The following is a 17,517-nucleotide window of genomic DNA, read 5'->3' on the forward strand; positions in this document are numbered from 1 at the left end:
ACGTGTACTGACAAGAACTAGAAAAAGAGATCATATTACGCCTGTATTAGCTTCTCTACACTGGCTGCCTGTAAAATCCAGAATAGATTTTAAAATCGTCCTCCTCAACTACAAAGCGCTAAACGGTCAGGCCCCATCATATCTTAAAGAGCTCATAGTACCCTACTACCCCACTAGAGCACTGCGCTCACAGAATGCAGGGTTACTTGAGGTTCCTAGAGTCTCCAAAAGCAGAATGGGAGCGAGAGCCTTCAGCTATCAAGCTCCTCTTCTCTGGAACCAGCTCCCAGTTTCAGTCCGGGAGGCAGACACCGTCTCTACATTTAAGAGTAGGCTAAAGACTTTCCTCTTTGATAACGCTTATACTTAAGCTGCTATAGGCCTAGACTGCCGGGGGACTTCCTATGACACACTGAGCTCCCCTCTCCTTCTGTATATACTCATGTCCCATGTCCATGTTGTTACTAACTTCATTCCTCCCCGGGAGTCCTTGTGCCTCCTTATCTCGCAGCTAACCGTGGAGCGGGATCACACCTGGAGCGAGGTCATACCTGGAGCGGGATCACACCGGGAGCGAGGTTATACCTGGAGCAGGGGTACACTTGGAGCGGGGGTTTCACCTGGATCTTGGTGGTCTCCGGTATTGTGGCTGCATCTGCTACCGCGTCCGGTGCCTGCTTGACACCAACTGCTACCATCATTAATTAACTACGTCTGTACGAAGGACTACCAATGCTAATGAGGGATTACCAACACTTAGTGACAATGTGGCAGCCTGGAGAATAACACTTCTCGGTCACTGCCAAAGACATCAAGAACTCCCAGCAAGCATGCTGATGCTGCGTAAACCAACGCACGGGCATCGATCACAGGGACGTCCCACACCAACATACATGGACGTACTGAGGAGAGATGCTGGACAGTGCTGGCGAGCTAGCCAGATGTATGGTGGACTGAGACAGCTGGAAACTCCACTTGAAAGCCCGTCTGGGGACGACCCAATGATATCAATTCCGATAGTTTTATCACTCTTTCCATCCACCACTATTGGTTTTGTGTTATCAGTCCTACTTGTATTAGCTATTACAGCTCGCTCTCTCTCTCTCTCTCTCCCTCTCCCTCTCTCTCCCTCTCTCTCCCCCTCTCCCTCTCCCTCCCCAGCCGGTCTCGGCTGGCGGCCGCCCTGCGCCCGGTTCTGCTCCAGGTTTCTTCCCAGTAATCGGGGAGTTTTTCCTGGCCACAGTGCGCTTGGTGGATCCTGTTGGGTCTCTAAACTATGGTGTACGGTCATAGACCTGCTCTATATATAAAGCGTCTTGAGATAACTTCTGTTGTGATTTGACGCTATACAAAAATAAATTGAATTGAATTGAATTGAATTGAATTTGAATTGTCCTGACCCAGGTCCTATCTGAATTGTCCTGACCCAGGTCCTGACCCAGGTCCTATCTGAATTGTCCTGACCCAGGTCCTGATCCAGGTCCTATCTGAATTGTCCTGACCCAGGTCCTGACCCAGGTCCTATTTGAATTGTCCTGACCCAGGTCCTATCCGAATTGTCCTGACCCAGGTCCTGACCCAGGTACTATTTGAATTGTCCTGACCCAGGTCCTATTTGAATTGTCCTGACCCAGGTCCTATCTGAATTGTCCTGACCCAGGTCCTGACCCAGGTCCTATTTGAATTGTCCTGACCCAGGTCCTATCTGAATTGTCCTGACCCAGGTCCTGACCCAGGTCCTATCTGAATTGTCCTGACCCAGGTCCTGACCCAGGTCCTATTTGAATTGTCCTGACCCAGGTCCTGACCCAGGTCCTATTTGAATTGTCCTGACCCAGGTCCTGACCCAGGTCCTGACCCAGGTCCTATCTGAATTGTCCTGACCCAGGTCCTGACCCAGGTCCTATTTGAATTGTCCTGACCCAGGTCCTGACCCAGGTCCTGACCCAGGTCTTTTCTGAATTGTCCTGACCATGGATTAAATTGAATTGACAAATTGGTTTGAATTGACAAAAGAAGGGTTGAACATGGGTCAGATAACCCTGGTCTAACCCTGGTCATTGGTGTGAAAGAGAGATAAAGAAAACAGAGAAAGAGAGGTTTGCTAAGGGTTTATTACTCTTACCTGGAGACTCTCTGACTGTCTTCCTCTGATCATCATCCCTCTGCTCCACTGCTTCCTCAGCTCTCCTGGTGGGAGGATATGCATCCTCATTACTTTACAGTCACAAAGTTGATCTTCAAGAGCAGAGCAGCAGCAAAGACACTAATCATTCACCCCATAAGCAAGCATGAGGTCTGTTAGTATGCAATCCCACTGCCCAAGCTTAACTTTTGGTACATCTGTCAAGGGCTGAAGAACTGTTAAAAAAGTAACATCCAAGCCCCATTCAGAGCCAACATCCCAGAGGGAAGAGGGTAGTCAAATATTTACCATGATCATCAGCAATAAAACTCATACTTCGTAACAGCATTTTAGCTATAATCACATTACAGGACTTGTTTTGTACCAGACAAGGGTATTTTGCAGGAAAATCATGTGACCCTTGTCACCAGTGAATTTCCAAGAGAATAACTTTACAAGTCTATATAGTCTATATATAACTTTACAATTCACTCTACATTTTATTTTTATATATTTGCACCCGGGTGAGAATAGTCACACAGCAGCTATTCGGCTATTTACACCGGTAATAGTAGTAGTAAAATAAAGAGCGACGCAGTACATGCGAGTAGTAGGTCGTTATGGATGAATGGGTCGAACTCAGGACTCACATCCCGGAGAACGGGACAGAAGTCCTGTGAGAAGCTTATTTTTCACTTAGTTGACTTTTTATTTTCTGTATTTTAATTATTATTTACACAGTTTGGTTAGGTTTAGGCACCAAAACTACTTGGTTAGGTTTAGGAAAAATACAGTATACACATACAGTATCTAATGTGTGCCGGGCTCGGGTGCAAATAGCATTGTTAGCAACGGACACCTGGGTGCTTGTCTCTGCCATGCTATACACATCCAGGGGTGCTATTCTGCCCCGGGTGCTAATAGTATTCTGACACCTGGATGCTAATAGTATTCTGACACCTGGATGCTAATAGTATTCTGACACCTGGATGCTAATAGTATACTGACACCTGGATGCTAATGGGTGCTAATAGTATACTGACACCTGGGTGCTAATAGTATTCTGACACCTGGGTGCTAATAGTATACTGACACCTGGGTGCTAATGGGTGCTAATAGTACACTGACACCTGGGTGCTAATAGTATACTGACACCTGGATGCTAATAGTATACTGACACCTGGGTGCTAATAGTATTCTGACACCTGGGTGCTAATAGTATTCTGACACCTGGGTGCTAATAGTATACTGACACCTGGGTGCTAATGGGTGCTAATAGTATTCTGACACCTGGGTGCTAATGGGTGCTAATAGTATTCTGACACCTGGGTGCTAATAGTATACTGACACCTGGGTGCTAATGGGTGCTAATAGTATACTGACACCTGGATGCTAATAGTATACTGACACCTGGGTGCTAATGGGTGCTAATAGTATTCTGACACCTGGGTGCTAATAGTATACTGACACCTGGGTGCTAATGGGTGCTAATAGTATACTGACACCTGGGTGCTAATAGTATACTGACACCTGGATGCTAATAGTATACTGACACCTGGGTGCTAATGGGTGCTAATAGTATACTGACACCTGGGTGCTAATAGTATACCGACACCTGGGTGCTAATAGTATACTGACACCTGGGTGCTAATAGTACACTGACACCTGGGTGCTAATGGGTGCTAATAGTACACTGACACCTGGGTGCTAATAGTATACTGACACCTGGGTGCTAATAGCATCTGCAAGAGAACATTACACACTCCTGATCTCGATTCTTGTCTTTTGGATATATTGTCTCTAAAAAAGAGCATTGAGTGTGGTGAGACACCTTCATGATTGATCTGTTCAGACTACTTCTGTCCTTTAGTGCTTAGTGGGTGTAATATTACAGCATACCTGAGGTTAGGACCAACAGTAGAACTTGTTGAGTCCAGCTCTCTGTTCAGCTTGGAGTAATCTATAGTTGATGAAGCTCCTGCCTCCAGTTTGGTAAAGAACCTGGCTTTCTCCTCTTCTTCCTCTATAGTGTCCAAGCCAATACTGGTGGTGTTCGCAGCTGGTACCATCACTGAGTCTGCACACACATATAAAGAGAGCACAACTGTGATACGTCTGAACTGAAATATTACTAGGGGTGTCTCAGTTGTGTCTGTCTAGAAAACCCTTGCCATAGACAACCAGTGTTGTTTTAAATGCATTATGGAATGTAATCCAACAAACTACTAGCCAATATTCATCTCTGCTGTCCCAGACTCACCCTCTGACTCAAGACTGTCTCTGCTGAGAACAGCTGCTTCTTCCAACCCATCTTCCTTCAAACCAGCGTCTCCTGGATCCTCTTCCTCCACTCGAATAGACTTCCTCAAAGACTTCCTGAAAGTCTTCCCAGATCCCAGCAGTCCTGGAGAACAATGTCATAGAAAAGTGAACCTTGTTTCAATGAATGAAGGTCACGCCACATCAGTTGACCTGAACAATCTTAGACTACTATGACTAAGAACTGTAAATAGATCATATATTTATTATACTTACAGATATTTATTTTAGTGTAATTGTTCCTCTTGTGCCAGCTGTCATTGAACACTGAGGACTGCCTGTTTTTCATGTACTCACTACTAGTACTACAAGTTGTACGTGAGGACAAATACATAACAACTAACTGTGACCCCAAAGATTAGCATGCAGTGGGTTCAACACCCGACACAATCACAACATCAGGACTTCACAAAGGCAGTATTTATCGCAAAGAGATTTTATTGGAATGCATTAAATATTCCAGTTCGCTCGTGTAGCTGTGTCGCTACCAAATCTAAGGAAACATTTCCCGAAAGTCCTTATCCTCACAGGGATTTTATACATTTCTGTTTCTATTGTATGGAATTAGTAACTGGTCTATCAAAAAATATCAGCTGCAGGTGGGTACTAATTGTAAACCTGGATGAATCTGTGTTTGACTCGAGCCTTGACGCCTGACAAAGGTCTATATGACTGAAAACAGTGTGAATAATTAGGACATTATCCTTCCTCTCCCCATCTGTCAGTGCAGTCAGAACCTACTTGACTTTTTCTCTACTTTTCCAGCCAGAGGCATTTTTTTTTTTGTCCTTAATAAACCACACGCTAAATGGTGAAAATGTCACAGTTTCCTTATGTGTCCTCATTTATGTCACGATGGATAAGAAATGAAACTCTTACAGGTAGGGATGCACCAATCCCACTTTTTCAGTCTTTATACCGATAGTGATACCTGGGCTTTGGGTCAGCCGATACCAAGTACTGATCTGATACCAGTGTTGAATTAATCAGCTGTAGGCCTCACTGTGAGGAAGTGACTGGTTCATTCTGTTATGTGTAAGACAACATCAGGCTGGAATCAAACACTTTCCTAACTTTGCAAAACAAAATGTAACAAATTAATACATAGATAACATAACATAAATCTAGTGAATTGATATTTATTATTAAAATAATAAATTGTACACCATGGATGTGAACCATTCTCCCTTGGTGACAGCACTGCTGCCTGGTCTGGTCAGCTTGGACAGTCCGCTCAAGCACCTGTAAGGCAGCCGTCCCAAACAGCTGCCCTGGTTCCACTGGGACAGTATGGCTGGTCCTCCGACATGTCTCTGACAAGGGCAACTGCGCCAGCCAAACCTGGTGACCAGTCTGAACCAGAGTGGACATCAGACGTCCAAGTTCCCTCGACATCAGGGAAACGCCTGCAGTGATGCATCACTGAGGCTGGTGGAGGAAGCGTCAAAAGCAGCCTGCTGCAGAAAGGCTGAGAGGGCAAGCATGAGGTGAGAGACGGAGTTACCGATGCAGCCCATGCAAGCCGCGGTGTCATAGGCCTTAGAAAGGAGGTCATCTGTGACCCAACATTGGGGTCGGGGGCATCGGCCTCTGGCCTCAGAGCCCCGTCAGGGGAAACTATGACGGAAGCAATGGCAGGCTCAATAGCTGGCATGTGGTCAAGGCCAATTTCGCCGCATCCTGCATAGCTGCCAGGGTTCAGCCATCACACATGAGGCGGGAGAGAGCGTTAGTGTCCCTCCAGCATGCATTCAAATCCCTCTGATACTCATCAGTAAAGGTGGTGGAGGCCGGACCGCACCTGAAGAAGGCACCAGCAGGAGCCAGTTCTAACTGTTGTATATCCAGATGCAGGCGAGCCAGGGCCATGCAAATTATAGCTCCCATGGAACTGTCTTCCCCTCCACCCGAAGAACTATGGGCCGAGGAATGGGAGCTAAGTCCAGAGGCATGGGAGGGCTCCTTCTCATTGTATTAATTAAAGAGGGTGACTGAAGCCGCCATCGAGACAGCATCCTCCTCAGAAAACGACTCAGCCATGGGTGGATTGGGTGCCCCTGCGCTCTCCGTACCAGCACCAGAATGGAGGGCCAGGAGGAGTGACTTCATCTGGGCCAGATCAGCAGTATGCAGATCAACCTTAGAAGACAGCTTGACGGACTTAGCCTTCTTCTTGGATGGCACACCCGCAGCCTCTGCAGCCTGCCGCTTGGAATGGGTAGGTTGGGACGGGGCCAGCTGCCCTGACAAGGGGAGGCCAGCATCACCCATCAGGAGATCCGCCTCAGCCAGCCTAGCAGCCCTCACTGCACGAGGCATGATGCTGCAAGTCACGCACGGGTCCTCTGACAGGCCGTCCCTCAGATGTTCGACGCCGGAACAAGAGGGGCAAAGGTCCTGGCCATCCTCAGGTTGAAGAGGAGCCATACAGGTGTTGCAGCCAGGAGAATTGAGCATAGTGATGACAACAGAGAAAACTCTGCCACACCAGTTGCTGCGGGCCGCTTAAGTCGGTCTGAGCGAAAGCACTCTGCTGACTGAAAACGGGCAGTAAACAGTCAGTGCAGTGAGGGGGGAGCGAGAACACTCTCTTCACTAGCACAGTAGCTGTCAATATCGGAGTCCACCAGATTAGCCAGAGCGAGAGCACTCTGCTTACTGTGAAGGCAGTAACGTTATGAAAAAACAGAAAAGCTATAGTAAGCAATGTATAGTGTTACAGTGAGAGGGAAGCAGGGACGCTCTCCTCACTGACAGAATGTTGTTGAAAATCGGTAAACGCCGAGCGGACACCCCCTCGTTAGTATACAATTAAGTTAGCTTGAGCTAAGCGCTCTGCTAATTGTGAACACAGTAACGTTAACGTTATAGAGAACAATGTAAATCGATCTCACCGATTGATGTTTACATGTGAAGATGGTCCTTATCACGCTGGTGATGACGAGGATTGCCGTTGCTGTCGGAGAACCGAACGGTGAACAAACACCATGTGAAGGGACAGCTTGTCACAGCCTTTGGAGGGCGAACGCCGCAACTTGGACCGGTGGTCACAAGGCTACAGGTGACGAGCTCCAAGAGATTTAGTCATAGATAATTTAGCTTTTAAGCTAATGCTACCACAGTAGTTAACCTGCACAAGCGAGAAGATGAAATAGGACTGATCTCGTGGATGATACCCAAACTTATACCTAACCAGGGTCATCGGGGTCACACGTGACTTTGTTGATATTAATACTCGACCTGCGCATGCGTGAGACGAAGATACTCAGTGTTAAAGCACTGCCTCTGGCGTTCAGTAAGGACGAAATAGAAATGTGTTAACTTTGGCAGAAAATAGTATTCTCATGTAGGACACATCCCTCATAGTAAGAAGCTCTTTGAGAAAATACGTTTTCAGGACCTTTACACCTAAATTATCATTACGCTATTAAACAGATAAAGACCAAAAGCAAAAGTACTGAATTCAGATTCGGATGTAGACAGTTTACATTTATCTACTGTACAAGTATACTTAATATCAACATAAACAGTGGCACTACATGTTTGTGTCAATTCAGCCACGCAGATTCAACTGGTAATTACATCTAAACTGGGGAAAAAAAGTTCGGAAACTTGTGTTTGTTGGATTATTTCTCTGTTGTTACAATGCTAATGGTCATTGTATTTTACATGGTTGGAAAGCCTGTTTATTTACCTTCACAATGATGTCCAACTTGTAAGGATCATGCATTTGTGGGATGAGCAGCACAGCTGATTATGTGGGTAGCACCCAAGAAAAATTTGCCAAAATGCTCTCCCAATGGTAAACAGTGTATTCTCCTGTTGGTGTTGACTCTTGTTTTGAGTTGTTTGGTGGATTGGATGATTGAACTCTCTATCAGTAACAAGGAACAAACAAGACATATTGGCTATTTTACACTTTATTCATTTAATACACCGTCAGGAGCCTCAGTAGCGGTGGAAGATCCATACGCAGCCACAACAGCCTGGCACCTCCTCCTCATGCTGGTCACCAACCTGGTCACACGTTGCTGTGGGATGGCATTCCATTCCTCAACCAGGATTCGTTGCAGGTCAGCCAGCGTGGTTGTGTTGGTCACTCTAACACGTACAGCACGCCCAAGCTGATCCCACAAGTGTTGAATTGGGTTGAGGTGTGGACTCTTGGCAGGCCGTTCCATTCTCTCTACTCCCACATTGTGGAGGTAGTCTGTGATAACCCTGGCTCTGTGGGGTGGGGGGCGTTGTCATCTTGGAGGATGAAGTTAGGTCCCAGATTGTGGAGATATGGGTTCGCCACTGGCTGCAGAATCTCATCCCAATATCTCACTGTATTGAGATGGCCTTCAATGATGACAAGCCTTGTTTTGCCAGTGAGGGAGATGCCCCCCCACACCATGACACTGCCCCCACCTAAAGCTGTTACTCCATCGGTGCAACAATCAGCATAGCGTTCTCCGCGTCGTCTCCATACTTTGACCCTGCCATCCAACTTTAACAGACAGAACCTGGACTCATCACTGAACATGACATTCCCCCACATGTTCAGGTTCCATTGTCTGTGTTGTCGACACCAGCGCCAACGGGCCTGACGGTGAAGGGCAGTCATTTCAGGCTTCCTGGTAGCCTTATGAGAATACACTGTTTACCATTGGCAGAGCATTTTGGAACATTTTTCTTGGGCGCTACCCGCATAATCAGCTGTGCTGCTCATCCCACAAATGCATGATCCTTACAAGTTGGACATCATTGTGAAGGTAAATAAACAGGCTTTCCAACCATGTAAAATACAATGACCATTAGCATTGTAACAACAAAGAAATAATCGACCAAACACAAGTTTCAGAATTTTTTTTTCCCAGTTTATATTGAATAAAGTTATGAATAAACTGTGGTTGACTATGCCTGCATACCGATTTTACATAATGTATCTATAGCAAAAAAGAAGAGGGATTCTAATGCTGCTCTCTCTCTCTCTCTCTCTCTCTCTCTCTCTCTCTCTCTCAAGATATTCCCCAGTGAGCCAGTGACCTCTATTTGGTCTTTCCACTGCACACTACTTTCATGGGCATTTGATTACTGCCAGCTGATAATTGCTGTTGTAAAATCCTATAACATATGCCCATATCTTCTCTCACTTCCTGCTGAGCTTAAACACTGGCACAACTGCAGCAACTGACACATTTTCATTGTGGAAAAAGTGCCAGGCTAACAAAGGCTAACATGTCCAGTCAGTGTGGTGGGTGATATATCATGGAGAACCCTCTCCTCACTATTACCTCTCCCTGTTTCTCCATCGCCGTGTTCCTCATCTTGCCACCAAGACACTGTTGGTTTCTGGGCTGGTTTCTGATTGCTTCTGGCACCGGGCTGCTTGTCAGAGTCATCTGAAACAGACTGACAGGAAAGCAGGTTTCAGTCAGAGATGCTTTCAGGATATTGTGGAAACTGCTTATAGTGATCACGGTTACAGTGATCAACCGCTTCTATGGATCAAAAAGCTTGGGACAGAATCATTCCTAAACAGATGCTGTTTAAATAATTTGCTTATTTATAGTAATCAATTAGTCCACTTACAGTGTTCATTCGGGGTCTTTTCATACATGACAACATCTGGAAAAACATTTTAAAACTACGCTAGACTAACGCAGTGGTTCCCAAACCTTTTCTGCAGGGACCCCCTTTTGTAGATAAAAAGGCCCACAGGCCAGTACGAAAATGCATCATTGATATTTAGCCTTGCCCCGCCCCCTAGTTTGGGAACACTGGACTACTTTAATTACATTTTTGTTTTGTATTTTGTCCACTGTAAGACTGTGTAGATTAAACCATGAGTCAGATACTCATTCTGCTATCGCACTTTATGTCTGTCAAATGGGACAAGTTTGACATTTGAATAATCGTTTTAAAAAACACATAGGTTCAAACTATTTTAATATCTATTCATTCCCTTCACTGCATTCAGTGCGTGCGAGGCAGAGAGCCGCCGTAGTGCTGCTTTTTTTCACAATCTAATATTATTTTTTGAATATATGATTTTTTCTATTCAAATATATACTTGAAAATATTCATTGACAGACCTAGGCTTACGGCACTTTTAAATAAGAGAAGTTCACATCAGTCAGTGTTATCATTTTTAAGAGCGTTGGAGCTGGTGTGGATTGGACAGATTAACCCGTGCTTTCAGTCAGCTGCCATGTTGCTACTGGTGAGAATTCAGGGTCACTCATTCCAGTCTAGCTTCTTTGTGCCTCTGAAGTTGTTTAGTTCGGACCTAGTAGGAGTTTCACAGAATAGTCCACCATCAAAACCACTAGTCGACATTGTGCATGGTTTAGCGTGCTGCAGTAATAAAGCAGTGGCAATGCCTCCCGCTATCCCTGCAACAAAGCAGGTTTGCCTTGTAACTGCAGTCAGAAAGTATCTCCAGCTCAGACCATAGACTGTATATAAGATGTAGTCACTGTGACGTCACCCACTGGTTTCTGGACTACGGTTTTGAAGCCTTGAGTCTTGGTTATTTGCAACCAGAAGTGACACAAGAGGGTGGAGCTAAATACAACTGAACGCTGAATAAGACATTTTTAGGCGACCAAAATGTTATAATTAACTTTGATGAAGTGAAAACACACTGTGAAAGGGTTAAAGCTGTAAGACGAAAACACGGACAACTCCCAGATCGGACAACACCGTGGTAGAGACCCGTCAATCACAAGGTAGCCCTGCCCTAATGCATCCCCTGCTTTATGGTCTATCTGACTCTATATGGGACCATAATTTACTAAATGAACATCATGCTGTATTGAGGAAGACCCCTCCTGCTGGCTATTAGAAAGAATGCAGGTTTAAAGCACTTCCACATTCGCTTCATTTCTCAGAACCGGAGGTTGCCGCCTGGCTCTGAAAAGCCTGCAGGGACTTTAGTCCAATCAGATCTCGACAGCCTCTCATCAAGGATGCTGCTATTTCACCTATCCCCATGTGGATCTCGTCTACATTAGTTAACCCTTTACACGTTGTATTGGAGATCTTTTTGACTACATGCTTTGTTTAGTGGTGCCCAGCTCAGCTTCTTGCTTTTTCTTTGTTTGTCTTATTTCTTGGGAGCGTACTTGCCCTGACATACAACCGTCTCTATGTGAAAATGTAATTTCCTATTTCAAAATAGCTTTTAGAGGTATTTAGTAATTGAACTCTCTAGTCTGTGGCCGCCAAAACAACTCAACCCGCCATGCTCTCTTGTCCCATCGCAGTGTAACCATTGTAAAAGAGGTTAAAAAAGCTGCATAGAGCCACGAGGAACATTAACGTACCCCTTTCACACCGAGGACTCAACCAGGGTTGATTGTGTGTCTGAAAGGGTTAACACGTGTTGACTAACTCGGCTTTGTGACCCACGTCAAGAGGTGGGTGATACCAAGGTTAGACCAGGGTCAATTTCTATGTGAATGGCAAGGACCAGGGTCACTGACAAACAGGTCGGGACAAACCTATTCGGTTGCACAGTAATGGCGCTATTTTCACAGGTCGCCGTGGCTCATAAACAAACGGAGCGACGGCAGCAGGAATTATGTCAGACACATAACGACGAGGAACAACACGGATGTGTGGCAAGTTTTTGAGGTGCGGGAGCTGCTGGTCGTCCGCGGTGAGGAAGAAAAAAGCGGTAGATGACGGGATGGTGAGAGACAACGCAGTGTAACATTAAACAAACATAAATGGTTAATGGACTTGCATTTATACAGCACTTTTCTATAGGGTCCGACCACTCAAAGCGCTTTACACTACATGTCAGCATTCACCCATTCACACACACAGTCATACACTGATGGCAGAGGCTGCTAAGGTGACAACTTCAGGACCTAATTCACACACCGATGCTCGAGAACACATCGACATGTGACCCAGAGCAGCCGGGGATCGAACCACTGACCTTCCGATTGGTGGACGACCTGCTCTACCCTCTGAGCCACAGCCACCCTAACAACCATAACAAGGCTGCTGAACGAGAGCGGCATCCGCTGTTACGTCACACAGAAATATACACAGAAAGTTAATAATAAGCCGACCACCTCACAATACTGCCAGCTGTACGCGCATCTGTTTTTAAAGCATGTTTACACATTTTCTATTTGTATTAGGGATGCTCATTTTGAACAAATTTCTTAACCGATAACCGACCCTTGTTAACCGATTATTAACCGTTAACCAACAACCTTTGTGCCCCATACCAGTTGCAGGAGCACAACAGATATTGGTTGACGGGAGTCTCCAGTTCACCGTCCGGGAGCATTAACTTAGCAGCTACGATGCTGCGTGTAGTGTCGCGGACATGCAGCCACTTTCCCAGTAAAAGTCTCCACCGTACATTTAGTTTAGTTTAGCAGGTTGTCAGCTGTGTGTCTGCCCGGCAGAACGTATTTTGTTTGCCCGGCATAACTTTAGCGAGTGGCCAACAAACAGTGTGTGTATTTGTGCTACGTTAGCAGCTCCAGCAGAGTTTCCAACAGACCGTGTGTGTGTGTTGGTGGTGAGTGTGAGGCTGTTGGTGGCGTTCTAGTTGTGAACGTAGGTGTAGCAGTGTGTGTAGTTTATTTGTCGGTGAATAAATGCTATGAAACTACAACTCCTCCGCTCCGCTCAAACGAGCCAGAGACCGGAGCCGACTTCCTGTATCCTGCAACTCCGGCTCCGCCTCTTACGGTGGGCTTTTAAGGTGGACCAGCTTTTCTCCTTAAAGAGACGAGCCGCTCCTCTGAGCCGCTCAGCGTTTGAGTTAATTATTAACATTTATTTTAAGCGATAGCACTAATCGGTTAAAATGCTTAATGTCGGTTAACGGTTAAACGGTTAATTATGGACATCCCTAATTTGTAACCTTGTAAACTTTTTATCTTTCAAAATAAACCTTCAAAAAGATCCATCTGTCGCCTGTTCTCTCTGTTGTAAAGTAAAAAACCCAGTCCCTGTTCATTACATTATCAAGTAATTACTTATCGGTATGCATTGCTCCCGGGTTGTGACCCAGGTCGTAACTGTCCTGACCAGGGTTCAACCCGGGTTGACTGGCTTGGTTTGAATTGACTAAAGGAGGGTTGAACAAGGGTCAGATAACCCTGGTCATTGGTGTGAAAGGAGTAGTAAAATATATCTATGTCTGAATGACAGAAAGGCATCACTTTAACAGACAGATGAAGCCAGCAATGTTGGCATATTCCATGTCTGAAAAGGCCTTGTGAAGCATGTGTACAGATGAATCAGTGTTTCCATACTGTGTGATTCATGCAATCCTAAATGGACAGCATGATAATCTATGAAGAGTACCACAGTAGCCCTGTACATAATCTTACATTACCTCCTTCAGGAACAGCTCAAACTGTTCATCCAGCTCCTCCTTGGTCAGTCTGTGAGACATAGTGATACTGTCCACTCCATCAGCCAATGGGAACCCAGACAACTGGCATAAAGACAAAGAGAATTACACCTCATGGAAGTAGCATACAGTATGTTCAAACAAATGTAATTAAATACTTTAAGCGTTAAATGCCTAAATGTGATAAGGTGTATCGTTGTGACAGATAACCAGTAGGTATATTTGCTGCAGCGATTCATTTGGGGTAAATGACTGATATATTTGAGTTTAATTAAATGTTGAACACCTTCCCTCCTTGGTGATTATATCTATATCTACTATGTTTCTTCACAGAAAAAATATCACTCAAATATTTCTAAATACGTTCTACAAAATAGACTTTACGACTGACAGAATTGTCTTTAGTTGGATAAGACATGTCTAGTGGACGGGATGTTTGATTGTAAATGACAGGAACTATTATGGAATCCTTCAAGTTCTCATTTCTTTAGTTAAAAAACATGAACACAAAGGAGACCTCGTTTTGATCACAAGTTCTTCCAGGAGTCAGTTCCTGTAAAGCACTCATCAAAAGGTGACATTAGACGGAAATAAAATGCTGCTCGCTGAAACATCTCATGCCGAATCTTTCCTATTAACCTCACCATGAATAAAGCGGAAGACAGAGCACCACAACATCTCCACCTCTACTATAAAACAGGTTGGTGTTTTCAAACACATGAAGAAGAGACGTTGGGACGTTGACAGCACGGCGCCATGGAGATAGAATGAACCAATACAACTTCCGGTACAAACTGTCAAAATAAAGTCCTACCATAGCATAGATATAACTTGTTTTATGTACCCAGACATTTATATTCGGTGCATCAAAGTACTCCCCACCCAGTTCATGTCAGTAGGTCACTTGGTGAAGCATAGATGACAGTAACCATTAGTAAAGTGAGCGCCCACTTTTATTTTGAAGAAAGTATTGCCTATCGGCCGGTGTTACTACTACTACTACTTAGCTAACAGTAACCTTAGCTAAGTAGTTCATCTCCTTAGCTAGTAACGTTAGCTGGATAAAAAAGTAAGCGAACCTTTTCCCACTGCATGCGGAATACCCAATACACCAACACACCGTCACTAGCGTCCATGTATCAGCCTTACACTGACACAACTCACATCCATGGCGGTCCACTGGTTGATGGTTGAACCGTCCTCCTCCTCCTCTGGTTTGGTGGTCTGCTGGTCTGCTGGTTTGAGTGTCTGGCAGTTCCCGGCAACACCAACCCGGGTCACAAAACCAACCTGATTGGCTAGAAAGAAATGCGTCATAAGAAGTGCTAACCAATGGGAGAGGGGTTTGTGGATGGATAAAAGCATAGAGAGTGTGTGGCTCCCCTGAGTTCCCATCAGCATGCTATTGTGATGGTGGATAACATGTTCTTTAAGATCAACTGACCACCACCAGAGCCCAGATTAATAACATACAGATGGTTCTAAAGCTTCCAGAGACAAAGGAAGACACTTAAAGCTGAAGTAGGCCAGATTGGAGCAGATATGATTAAAAAAAGTTATTTTTATAAAACGGTCACTATATTTGTGATGGCGAGATGAAGCCTCATGAAGCTTTGAAGCTTTCCAGCAAATTGGTTAGGAAAAGGCTTCATTGCTCGAGGTTTCATGTGCTCACGAAACCACCTGGTGGTCAAAGAGTGTAAAACAGGCAGATATGATCTTAACCATGTGATAAGATAAGATAAGATATTCCTTTATTAGTCCTGCAGTGGGGACATTTGCAGTGTACAGCAGCAAAGGGGATAGTGCAAAAAACAAGATGCATCAGCTAACACAGTAAAAAAGAGCTAAACAAAGTGTAACAAAATATGAACCAAGCATAAAGATAGGAAGTATAAAAATAGGAGCAGTATATACAGTATTGACAATAAACAGAATATTAACAAAATTGCACAAGTGGAAAATTATATTTCACAGTGAGAATTAAATGAAAATCCACCTGAAAATATCAGGTTATTGTCAGTTTGTCAGTTTTTGGTGTGTAAGTGTAAGTGCTCTACTGGGAGCAGTGCTGGTTGTGGTCTACTGCGACCACAGATCTGTGATATACTGTATTTTGCGCCAGTAAAGGCTGTTGGGAATGACTATAAACAATGAAAAAAAATCTATTACCATGTAATCAATTTATAGATATATCATATATAATAAAATGTCTATTTAGTAAGTATATTATGAGTATATAAGATACATTTATAATAAACTAATTGTTTTGTGAGTAATGCATCTTATGTGTGTAAACCAATCCTTTGGTCAATAATTGTATTGTAGTGTAGTGTAATATAATATAATAATTGCAGGAGGGGTAATATTAGTGTTCTGTGTCACTTCTGGAAAGTGGCATTGGTTGAACCAGTGAAGATCTGAACCACTTCATGAACCAGTCAGCGGTACGGCCGGGCAGCGAGGCTTCGGACGTCATCAATGACGTCATTGGTCTAAAACAATAAAAGCCTCGATACTCGCATCGCAGGAAACTTCCTGGATTACTCGACACACGCTCCGAAGCCTCGGCACAGCACGTAACATCACTACACTATATCCTGACAGTAGTACATGAAACAGGTAACCTGAAAAAAATCATGTTCCTCTGTGACCTCTGGTGTCCTCTAGTGCTCCTAACGGCATCTGTAAGATTTCAGACCAGAGGAAAACAAGCAGTAAGAGCTGATCTGAGGTCTGCTGTCCAGCTGCCGTCTATGAGAGCCGGCTGTCAATCACTCACCAACTCTGATCAAACGGTCAAACTAGGCAGCGCTGATCAAATATGAATCAATATTCTGTTACGTTAATGCCTATTTCTCTCCTCAGGTGTTTTCAGAATCATCTTGTAGTGCACAGTTTAGCTGTAAAATGAGAACGTTTGTGACCCGGCAGCCATGTTGAGATCTGTTGAGATGGGTTGAAGGAACGCCAAGGTCCGGTTACATGACCGGAGCACAGCCAATAGGAATGCTCTCTCAATGAAATGACCTGTCTCGGACTAGATGTTCTAAAGCCTGAAAACAGAGTCATGAGGAGGAGCAGAAGTCTAGTTTTCTCTCAGAACACTTGAATTACAATATGCTGAAAGGTTATTATGGAATTTTTGCCCAATGATGCCAAAAATATACTGACTACTGAAGCTTTAACTACGACTTTGAGAGCATTTTGTTTTCAGTTGTTGCCCATCACGTGAATGATGTAACTTGCAGGATAGGACCACTGATTCAGCTAACCTGCTTGCTTGCAATAGTAACGAATATGCTTAAGGGAAATGTGTTGGAGTAAAAGTACTCATTTTATATTCGAAATGTAGTGGAATAAAAGTGAAAGTTGACAGAAATATAAAAACTTAAAGGGACTGTTTGTAAGAATCAGAAATGCTTGTTAACAGCGACACCTGTGGCTGTTAAGTCAACGAAAGTCAGAGTCGGGCTCGCGCTTGCTCGCTCTACATAGACATGAACGAGCATCGCTCAAAACAGTGAGGCGACACACGTCAGCTAAAACCACAATATCACTCTATATTTCAGCTGCTTGGCAGTAATGTTAGCTGACCAGACGAAGGTCTCTCCATGAATCCTGCTTCAGCCCCAGAGAAACGTTATGGGTGCCGGTGTCTCCCTCCGGCACCCGGTCGGAGACGATAACGTTTCTCTCT

At 44.5% G+C, this 17,517-nt stretch overlaps 1 protein-coding gene across 8 annotated transcripts in view; it reads right to left on the reverse strand.

Moving 5' to 3' along the window:
• Positions 1 to 15,223, reverse strand: part of cep162 (centrosomal protein 162) — a 56,383-nt gene extending 41,160 nt beyond the window's left edge. For 2 of the 8 annotated variants that reach the window (XM_037785364.1, XM_037785362.1), the window contains exons 1-6: positions 14,982 to 15,223; positions 13,800 to 13,901; positions 9,724 to 9,841; positions 4,386 to 4,529; positions 4,025 to 4,202; positions 2,126 to 2,190 (exon numbers count right to left, since the gene is read on the reverse strand). In XM_037785364.1, coding sequence (XP_037641292.1) covers positions 2,126 to 2,190; positions 4,025 to 4,202; positions 4,386 to 4,529; positions 9,724 to 9,841; positions 13,800 to 13,901; positions 14,982 to 15,218 — 844 coding nt within the window. In that variant the 5' untranslated portion in view covers positions 15,219 to 15,223. The other 6 variants (XM_037785367.1, XM_037785369.1, XM_037785363.1 and 3 more) reach the window with 6 other exon arrangements.
• Positions 15,224 to 17,517: the final 2,294 nt, after the last annotated feature.

This window comes from Sebastes umbrosus, chromosome 11, assembly GCF_015220745.1.
Source record: "Sebastes umbrosus isolate fSebUmb1 chromosome 11, fSebUmb1.pri, whole genome shotgun sequence".
Taxonomy (NCBI): Eukaryota; Metazoa; Chordata; class Actinopteri; order Perciformes; family Sebastidae; genus Sebastes; species Sebastes umbrosus.